The 9,945-nt window shown below is 46.1% G+C and overlaps 1 protein-coding gene across 1 annotated transcript; it reads right to left on the bottom strand.

Annotated features, from left to right (window-relative positions):
- Positions 1-5,707: 5,707 nt before the first annotated feature.
- On the bottom strand, positions 5,708-6,652 carry LOC123376196 (olfactory receptor 52K2-like). Its single transcript, XM_045028027.1, has one exon. It carries the CDS (start codon positions 6,650-6,652, stop codon positions 5,708-5,710), a length of 945 nt encoding a protein of 314 aa, XP_044883962.1.
- Positions 6,653-9,945: the final 3,293 nt, after the last annotated feature.

Genomic DNA, 9,945 nt, shown 5'->3' with positions numbered 1-9,945 from the left:
CATTGCTGGACACTCCTGCAGGAGCTCTGGTGATAGGTGCTTGGGACGTTCGTTCATCAGGGAACACCTTGGGGGTTCCTCTGTATCCCTCCACAATGAGGTCTCCATCCATGGCTACCTGGGTACCTGTAACAGGAAGAGAGCCTGAGACATAAGCCCTCGTATCAGAGTTCTGGTATGAGGCAGAAGCTGCTCATTTCAGAGGGAGTATCTTTTTCTGGCCTTAGGGAGAACTGGAAAATCCCAAACAGGAATTCACTGAGCTGGTCCATCGTTACGGGTGTGCATGTATTAATGGTCCACGGGAGTCTTCGGGATACTAGTACCATGATTCATCGGCAATACACCAGTCTGGGTGCCTTAGTCCCTTAATGGATCTTGTGGACATTGGGCTGTTCGCTCAAGGTCTGCCTAAGCATACTGGTGACCCTGACATGATTTGGTAAGTGACCAAACTGTTCTCTGTAGGAATCTCAATTGAACATGACAGAAAATCAAAAGCTGGGGAGCTCCCTCACCCCCACCCTGAAACTCTCCACAAAGCTTAATGAAGTAAGGACCTGCTGGGTTGCTAGCAAAAGAGATTGATATTAATTTTTAAAAAATGTAATGGGGAAGGAACATGTAATGAAATGTGTAAGACTAGGGCAGAGGCTGTAGTGTTGAAATGGTTAATACTGCAAACTATAGCCAAGGCTGTTAAAGGGTTAAAAGAAAACATCACAAAACTGGCTGGACAAGTAACACAAATAAATGAAGAGTTAAAGAAGACGGAGAAGCCACAGAGCTCTGAAATGCTCCCACTCCCCTTGCAGGGCAGCAAGCCTTCCAGAGACAGTAAGCACAGGAACAGAATCAAATATTAGAAACACTTTTAAAAATCCTACCAAGAAGAGATGTGTCATCCCTTGTTATAAATATGTGTAGTCAACAGCAGGCTTCAGGTAGCTCTCCTGTGCCTGAAGAATGGGGAGAGAAATGAAGAATGGTGGCCCTAGCCAAACTACCAAGATGAGACGGGGTCCACTGCACTGCAACCACCTTAGGAGAAAACCCAGGGTCTGGTAAAACTTGAACCCAAACCTAGACTTGTGCCTGTCAGAAGTAAGTGCAGAGAAGGAAAAAGCAGCACACAACACTGGCACTGAATTAATAAACCAGATGAAAAAAATGGAACAGTCCACAAAGCACAGTAGAAGACAGGAGCTGAGACTCGACAGCAGGGAAGTAAATACAAAAGAATTTCAAAGGAAAAACAGTTAAGCAGGTTAACACCTAGAATTAATGCATTAACACATGGAGTGGCCCCAAAACAAACTGTAGCAAGACAGAGCGCTGTGCGATCCATTTGACATGCACTCAAAGGCAACACACCCCGGGCAGCAGATTCAGGTTTGACAAGAGCAGGTAACGATAACTACCCCCAATCTCCTCTCAGAGGCAGGATAAAAACCCGGGATGCGGGTTCCCAACTGCTTTGACCCGTGGAATCACACTCCGCACTCAGGGCTAGAAATAGAACCTTCCTTCTCAATGATCTCTACATCTCTTCAGACCATGTAGACACTTGCATTTTACAGCTCTCTAAGTTGCTGGCTCAGGGCTTTGCACTTTGTAGTGTCGACTCAGCCTTATTTGACAGGAGGCCCTGACGCAGGCTACGTGTGCCCTGCCCCTACGCCAGAAGGGAGATGGGGCATATTCACCCCGTGCAGGACACGGAGGGGCTAGAATGGAATCTGCTGCCTGAGGATGGGCCTAGAACTCCAGAGGCAGGGCCTGGACGCTGCTGCGACTCAAAAGCACGTGGGTCCAGCATGTGAGACCCAGACCTGGGTTCCCTCTGAGTGATGCAGCCGTGCAAAAGTCAGTCAAGTGCCGGTCACTTCACTGGGACAGCTCTGCACATCTGCGTTTAACTGCCCCTCCCGCCCCGGTCTGCTGCCACCCTGCCCTGCCCTCTGCCTTGAAGCCCCTGGCCAGCTGCTCCCGGGACCCTCCTGCTTGCTGTGCAGAGGGAGGGGGATGCTGATGTCAGGGGGTCCCCTTCCTTCCCCCATCCATGTACCCCGTCTCCACAGAGTGGGGCAGGGGAGCAGGGCTCGGAGGGGGATGGAGGTGCTGGCAGCTGCAGTTGTCTGAAGGAGCCGCCAGACAGGTGGGTGCCACAGTGCTTAAAGAGACAGAGCATGGTCCCTCGTACCCTCCCCACCAGCCAGCACACACCCACTGCGTCAGTCTCACACACACAGTCTGTGTGTGTGTCTCTCTCTCTCTCACACACACACACACTCAATATCTCAGTCTCACATGCACACACATTTTCCATCTCTTTCACAGTCACTTCCCAACACATACATGTGGTGGTGGTGTTCTTACTTCTTCATACTCCCTGCAGTGCACATCAACCCTTTGTAATTTTATTCTTCCCAAGGGCTATTTTCAGTTTTTGACTGGTCTGTGCATTTCCAAAATATATTTCGCTCTTACTTTTAAATTTAATTTTTGAAGAGTGAGTGAGTTCTAAAATACGTAACCTGTCCTGGCTGGAGTAATTAGCCCGATGGTAACATTTTAAAACTATATTATATTTAGGCTTTTTGTTTCTACTGGTGGCGCACATCTGCAAATTACCTCAATATTGATGTACATAACAAAATTCATTGTGCACGTGGATGGAAAAACTAAAAGGAAAAATTGATTTTGTAGCTTTTTATTTTATTTAAAGTGAATTTTCTAACGTGATGTTACACCACTGCGGCTTTGGCTCTGGTGGCTACTGTTTCAAGCTTAACAGAGTGAAAGTCACCTCTGCTGCTTGCTTCAAATGTACAAAAAGAGCAGGAGTCCGTGTGGCACCTTACAGACTAAGATATTGATTTGAGCATGAGCTTTCATGGGCTTCAGCCCACTTCATCGGATGCATAAACTGGAACATATAGTGAAGATATATATACACATACAGAGAGCATGAAAAGGTGGGATTTGCCCATTCTAGGAGGCTAATTAATTAAGATGAGCTATTATCAGCAGGAGAAAAAAACGTTTGTAGTTAGAATCAGGATAACCCATTTCAGAGAGTTTGACAAGAAGTTGTGAGGATACTTAGCGTGGGGAAATAGATTCAATGTGTGTAATGGCTCAGCCATTCCCAGTGTCTATTTAAACCTAAGTTGATGGTATCTAATATGCATATTAATTCAAGTTCAGCAGTTTCTCATTGGAGTCTTTTTCTGTTGCAAAATTGCCACCTTTAAATCTGTTACTGAGTGGCCAGAGAGATTGAAGTGTGCTCCTGAGGTTTTTGAATGTTATAATTCCTGATGTCAGATTTGTGTCCATTTAGACAGTCCAGTTTGGCCAATGTACATGGCAAAGGGGCATTGCTGGCACATGACGGCATATATCACATTGGTAGATGTGCATTTGAATGAGCCTCTGATGGCGTGGCTGATGTGATTAGGTCCTATAATAGTGTCTCTTGAATAGATATGTGGACAGAGTTGGCATCGGGCTTTGTTGCAAGGATAGGTTCCTGGGTTAGTGTTTTTGCTGTGTGGTGTGTAGTTGCTGGCGAGTATTTGCTTCAGGTTGGGGGGCTGCTCTTGGAACACATAAATCTACAATCTCTTGGAACAGATAAAGACTAAAGGTAGTGACCAAACATACATTCATCAGTACAACGCCTAGTCTACAATATATGTTTTATTAAAGTTACAATTAAACAAGCATATATAGAAAGTCTATAAACACCTCTGCACGAGTTACAAATCTAGTTATATTCCCATCCTTAACAATAGTGTTAGGGTCTTATGAGTCTCTCATAGCTCGATCATCAGTAGATGGGTGTTTCCCGCTGGAGTCTTCCGTAGGGACCTCAATTTTCCCACTCTGGGCATCCCCTTTTTATAATGGGATTCTGTCTATACCTACATTCTGAGTGTGTCCATAAAAGTGGACATTTTGTCTTATTGGTCAGTGTCACCTGGAAACTTAAGGGATCTCATTTTTCTATAGGTTGGGTAAGTTCCATTTATTCTCATTACCATTGACGCACAGCCTGTATCCTGAGATTAAGACACAGGTGTGCTTTTATGGTATTTTTATGACATAATATTAATCTTCTGTGTAATTTTGTGCAATACTATCCCTTAGTGCCGCTTTTCCCATAATCTTCGGGCATTGGTTTATTTTCCAGTCTCTTATGCCATCATTTGTTGCCCCCAAAGCCTACAATAGCTAAACTAAAGTCTCCCAGGCCTCAGGCTACAGGTTCGTGCGTTCCAGCTTGTCTTACTCATGTCTAGTACTTGGTCCCTCTAAATATGGATCAGTCTTGTACTTCTATAATCCACAACTTAACCCTAATTAACATACAGAGAAAGTATATACTATAACTTATTGATTAATAACAACATCACACAAAAAAGAATAATGAACTAAAATCATTGGCTACAATTTAGACCCCATCATTGTATGTGTATAGTTGGGACGATGTTGTCCAGTAGCTCTGCTTTATCCATGTCACCCTGGAACATACTTTGTGATTGGTCAGAACCTTCTAGGGTGTCTAGCGGCCACCTCCTGCTACTCCTGACTTCTCCTCCAGTTGGAGTCTGTCTCCGCTGCAGCCCTAGATTGTCTCTCTCCTGCCTCAGCTTCTTCCAGCTCATCCAGTCTCTGTGTTTTAAAGGGCTGGATGAGCCCCTCCTCTCTCTGTTCCCCCTTCTGGGGAGGTTCCATTCCTTCCACGCCCGCCCCTCTGCACAGAAACTGGAGAACGTTAAATTTAGACTGTGGTTACTCCCTTCTTCTATCTGGCGAGGGCTGACAGTCTTTAATGACCAATGTATTTATAAACAGATGCCTCTGTCCCAGCCCGCTGTCCCTTAGCACAAGGCGTGTGAGTGAAGAGTACAGGAAATCCCAAAGACATAACAATACACATGGTTCCTATAACAAAAGGTGAGGTAATAGGGTTTCCCCCCATCTAGGGTTTTATCCAGATGCTCTGTTTTTTGGCTTCTTTCTCTGGATGTCATGCAGGGTTCTCAGGTACCTGGTTTTGAACTAGAAAGTCCAGCCAAAAAGGGGATCTGGCTCTGTCTGGTTCCTGCCGGGCAGGGGGGAGGTTTGGAGTCATTAACCCACGCCTGCCCCTGCTCAGCTGGGGCCACATAATACCAACAGGCAGGCCCCTTATTCAGGCTTCAGCAGCTCCCAGCCCAGCCCCAGAGTAGAGGGAGCCCAGGTGAGGCAGGGGCAGAGGTGGGAAAGATTGAGGGAGGGAGGCAGGGAGGAAGGGGATGTAGAGAAGCCAGGACCTAGGGCAGGTGGGGTAGGAGTAGGGCCTTGGGGAATAGATACGGCAGAGGGCAGGGTCTCAGGATCCAATTGTTGCCACCTTTCTAACTGCTAAGAATTAATGAGGTATACACAGACCGATTGCCCAGCTTGTCACTCTGACACAGCACAGTAAGGTCAGGAAAGGATTTAATGTCTTTTTCACTGACCAGTAAGTGATTGAAGGAAAAGGGCCAAGCACCATGTCACCAGCCAGTGCTTCACAGAGCTCAGTCTCAGAACCAGAGCACCAGGACAAAACTTTAGTTAGAATCATAGAATAATAGAATCTCAGGGTTGGAAGGGAGATCAGGAGGTATCTAGTCCAACCCCCTGCTAAAAGCAGGACCAATCCCCAACTAAATCATCCCTTACGAGTAATGAACCGCAGCAGCCTGTCCCGGATCTCCTTGGTCTTCACCCCATAGATGATGGGGTGTAGCATGGGGGGCACCAGTAGGTTCATATTGCCAATAAGAACATGGACATGCAGGGGCACATTCTGTCCAAAACGGTATGTGAGGGAGGAGAAGAGACCCGGGATATAAAAGATTAAGATAACACAGAGGTGGGAGACGCAGGTTCCAAAAGTCTTGAGCCGGGCTTCCTTTGTGGGGAGGCTGAAGATGGCCCTGAGGATCTGGGTATAGGACATGGCAATAAAAATCCCATCCAGACCGATTACACACAATAGCACAAAGAGACCATAGTAACTGCTGATGTGGGTGTCGCCGCAGGCAAGCTTCACCACGGATATGTGTGCGCAGAATGGCTCGGGGATGATGTTGGTTCTGCAGTATCGCCACTGTCTTACCAGGAAGGGATAGGGCAGTACGAGCATGCCACTGCGCAGCACCACGGCCAGCCCCATCTTGGCCACCACGGGGATTGTCAGGATGGTGGAATGTCTCAGGGGATGGCAGATAGCCACATAGCGATCGAAACCCATGGCCACAATGATCCCGGACTCCATCAATGAGAAGCAGTAAACGAAGTACATCTGGGTGAGGCAGGCACTGAAATCGGTCTCCCTGGAATTGAACCAGAAGATTGCCAGCATTTTGGGCAGGATGGATGTAGACAGGACCAGGTCAGCGATGGCCAGCATGCAGAGGAAATAGTACATGGGCCCATGGAGGCTCGGCTCCATTTTCACAATTAACAGGATGGCAAAGTTCCCCAAGATGGCTATGATGAACATGGCACAGAAGGGGATGGAGATCCATACATGGGCTGCCTCCAGGCCAGGAATACCCTGCAGGATGAAGGTGGAGGGGTTGGTGAAGTCGGTTGTGTTGGAATTTGACATGGAGTAGGGGAGAAGGTCTCCAACTCTAAGGTAGAATGGTGTTTCCTGCATGCACTGTATGTTCTCCTGACTTCCTGTATGTGCACAGGGTCAAGGGTGATGGTCGCAGTACAAATACCTGGATGGGGAGATAATGTGAATATGAGACACTACATGCACTACTGGAGGTGTTGTCATGGGTGAAGCAGATGGGGACTAGAGCACATGACTTATGAGGAGAGGCTGAGGGAACTGGGATTGTTCAGTCTGCTGGAGAGAAGAGTAAGGATGGATTTGATAGCATCCTTCAACTACCTGAAGGGGGGTCCAAAAAAGGATGGATCTAGACTGTTCTCAGTGGTACCAGATGACAGAACAAGGAGCAATGGTCTCAAGTTGCAGTAGGGGAGGTTTAGGTTGGATATTAGGAAAACCTTTTTCACTAGGAGGGTTGTGAAGCGCTGGAATGGGTTACCTAGGGAGGTGGTGGAATCTCCTTCTCATATAACTATAAAGGGAAGGGAACAGCCCTCCTGTGTACAAAACTATAAAATCCCTCCTGGCCAGAGACACCAAAATCCTTTTACTTGTTAAGGGCTAAGAAGCTCAGGTAGCCTGGCTGACGCCTGACCCAAAGGACCAATAACGGGACAAGATACTTTCATATCTTCTGTGTGTGGGGCAGGCTTAGTTTGTGCTCTTTGTTTTGGTGGTGTTCACTCTTGGGACTAAAAGGGACCAGACATCAGTCCATGTTCTCCAAATCTTTCTGAGCAATTCTCTCATATTTCAAACTTGTAAGTAACAGCCAGGCAAGGTGCGTTAGTTTATCTTTGTTTTCTCAACTTGTGAATGTTCCCTTTCCTAGAGGGAGATTTATCCCTGTTTTTATTTTTTCACTTTGAAACTAAGGCTAGAGGGGGTTCCTCTTGCCTCTTTGACTCTGATTACCCTTTAAAGTTATTTTCCATCCTGATTTTACAGAGATGATTTTTACATTTTCTTTTTAATCAAATCCTTCTTTTAAGAACGAGACTGATTTTTCCATTGTTGAAAGACCCAGAGGTTGGGTCTTTGATCACTTTGTAACCAATTGGTTAGGATATTGTTTTTAATCCTCCCCATGAAAGGGGGGGTAAGAGCTTCGGGGGATATTTTGGGGTCCTCTCTCTGTTTCTTGTTAAATCACTTGGTGGTGGCAGCATACCAGGCTTTAACCTAAGGTGGTAGAAATATTTAGACTATTAAGGGATAGCTCAGCCGGTTTCAACCGGCTGAGTGAGCTCTCTGTTTCTGTAAATAAAATGGAGGTTTTGGTTAGCTGTCTGCTCTCTGGCCTCAAGTGATTGCTTCCTACACCGGCTGCCCCTAGGACATAACACATTGGTGGCTAAAACAATGTTCAGCTACCTAATGAAAGGGATGGGGAATAACCTGCTCTGGAAACGCACACAGTTTTTGTCACCCAGTCTCCATAAAGGATGTAGCAGATAAAAATGGGATTTCTGAGACAGGCTGTGAAAATGGAGGAGGCTGCCATATGTGGACAGAATGAAAAGTCTGGGACTATTTAGTTTAGAGAAGAGACAAAGAAGGGGGCATTTGAGAGAGGAGAGAAAAATAAAGAATGGAACTGATCACATTCAAATCGAGAGAGAACAGTTCCCACCAGTAACATCTATAGACACTTAGTGCTTCAACAAATTCGCCAAAGCTGAGGTAAATTATCAGCAAAACTGACTGGGAGGAAAGACTTGAGAGACAAAAATGGGAATGAAAAAATTGTAAAATAAACCTTATTTCTTCCTTTAATGATGATACACATTTGGTGGATCAAGAGAACTGCGTAGATGCAATAGACTGAGATTTTCTGAGGCATTCCAATTAGTAGGGGAAAATATTCAGATAAAAAAAATGTAGACCAGGGGTCGGTCACCTATGGCACCCGTGCCAATTTTTAATGTCACACTGGAGCCTGCTGGAACCCCAATGTGCCATTAAAAATCCTGCCAACGCGGCAAGCTGCAGGATCCTTGATCCAGGGCTGGAGCCCAGGGCCGAGTGCAGCAAGCCGCCGGCCCCATGAGCCCTGCCGCTGCGTACAGCGCTCAGGGGGCCGGGGCTGCGGGCTCCCGCGGGGCAGCGTTTGGCTCCGTGGGGAGGGAAAGATGCTCATAGACTCATAGACTAATAGACTTTAAGGTCAGAAGGGACCATTATGATCATCTAGTCTGACCTCCTGCACAACGCAGGCCACAGAATCTCACCCATCCACTTCTATAACAAACCCCTAGCCTATGTCTGAGTTATTGAAGTTCCAAAATTGCGGTCTGAAGACTTCAAGCTGCAGCGAATCCTCCAGCAAGTGACCCATGCCCCATGCTCCAGAGGAAGGCGAAAAACCTCCAGGGCCTCTGCCAATCTGCCCTGGAGGAAAATTCCTTCCCGACCCAAATATGGCAATCAGTTAAACCCTGAGCATGTGGGCAAGACTCACCAGCCAGAACGAAGGAAAAAATTCTCTGTAGTAACTCAGATCCCAACCCGTCTAACATCCCATCACAGACCACTGGGCGTACTTATCTGCTGATAATCAAAGATCAATTGCCAAATTAATTGCCAAAATTAGGTTATCGCATCATACCATCCCCTCCATAAATTTATCAAGCTTAGTCTTAAAGCCAGATATGTCTTTTGCACCCACTACTCCCCATGGAAGGCTGTTCCAGAACTTCACTCCTCTAATGGTTAGAAACCTTCGTCTAATTTCAAGTCGAAACTTCCTAGTGTCCAGTTTATATCCATTTGTTCTTGTATCCACATTGTTACTAAGCTTAAATAATTCCTCTCCCTCCCTAATATTAATCCCTTTGATATATTTATAAAGAGCAATCATATCTCCCCTCAACCTTCTTTTGGTTAGGCTAAACAAGCCAAGCTCTTTGAGTCTGCTTTCATAAGACATGTTTTCCATTCCTTGGATCATGCTAGTAGCCCGTCTCTGAACCTGTTCCAGATAGAATTCATCCTTCTTAAACATGGGAGATCAGAACTGCACACACTATTCCAGATGAGGTCTCACCAGTGCCTTCTATAATGGTACTAACACCTCCTTATCTTTGTTGGAAATACCTAGCCTGATGCATCCTAAAACCGCATTCGCTTTATTAATGGCCATATCACATTGGCGGCTCATAGTCATCCTGTGATCAACCAATACACCGAGGTCCTTCTCCTCCTCTGTTACTTCCAACTGATGCGTCCCCAATTTATAACTAAAATTCTTGTTATTAATCCCTAAATGCATGACCTTG

This window comes from Mauremys mutica, chromosome 1, assembly GCF_020497125.1.
Source record: "Mauremys mutica isolate MM-2020 ecotype Southern chromosome 1, ASM2049712v1, whole genome shotgun sequence".
Lineage (NCBI taxonomy): Eukaryota > Metazoa > Chordata > Testudines > Geoemydidae > Mauremys > Mauremys mutica.
This window is presented reverse-complemented; position numbering and strand designations above follow the sequence as displayed.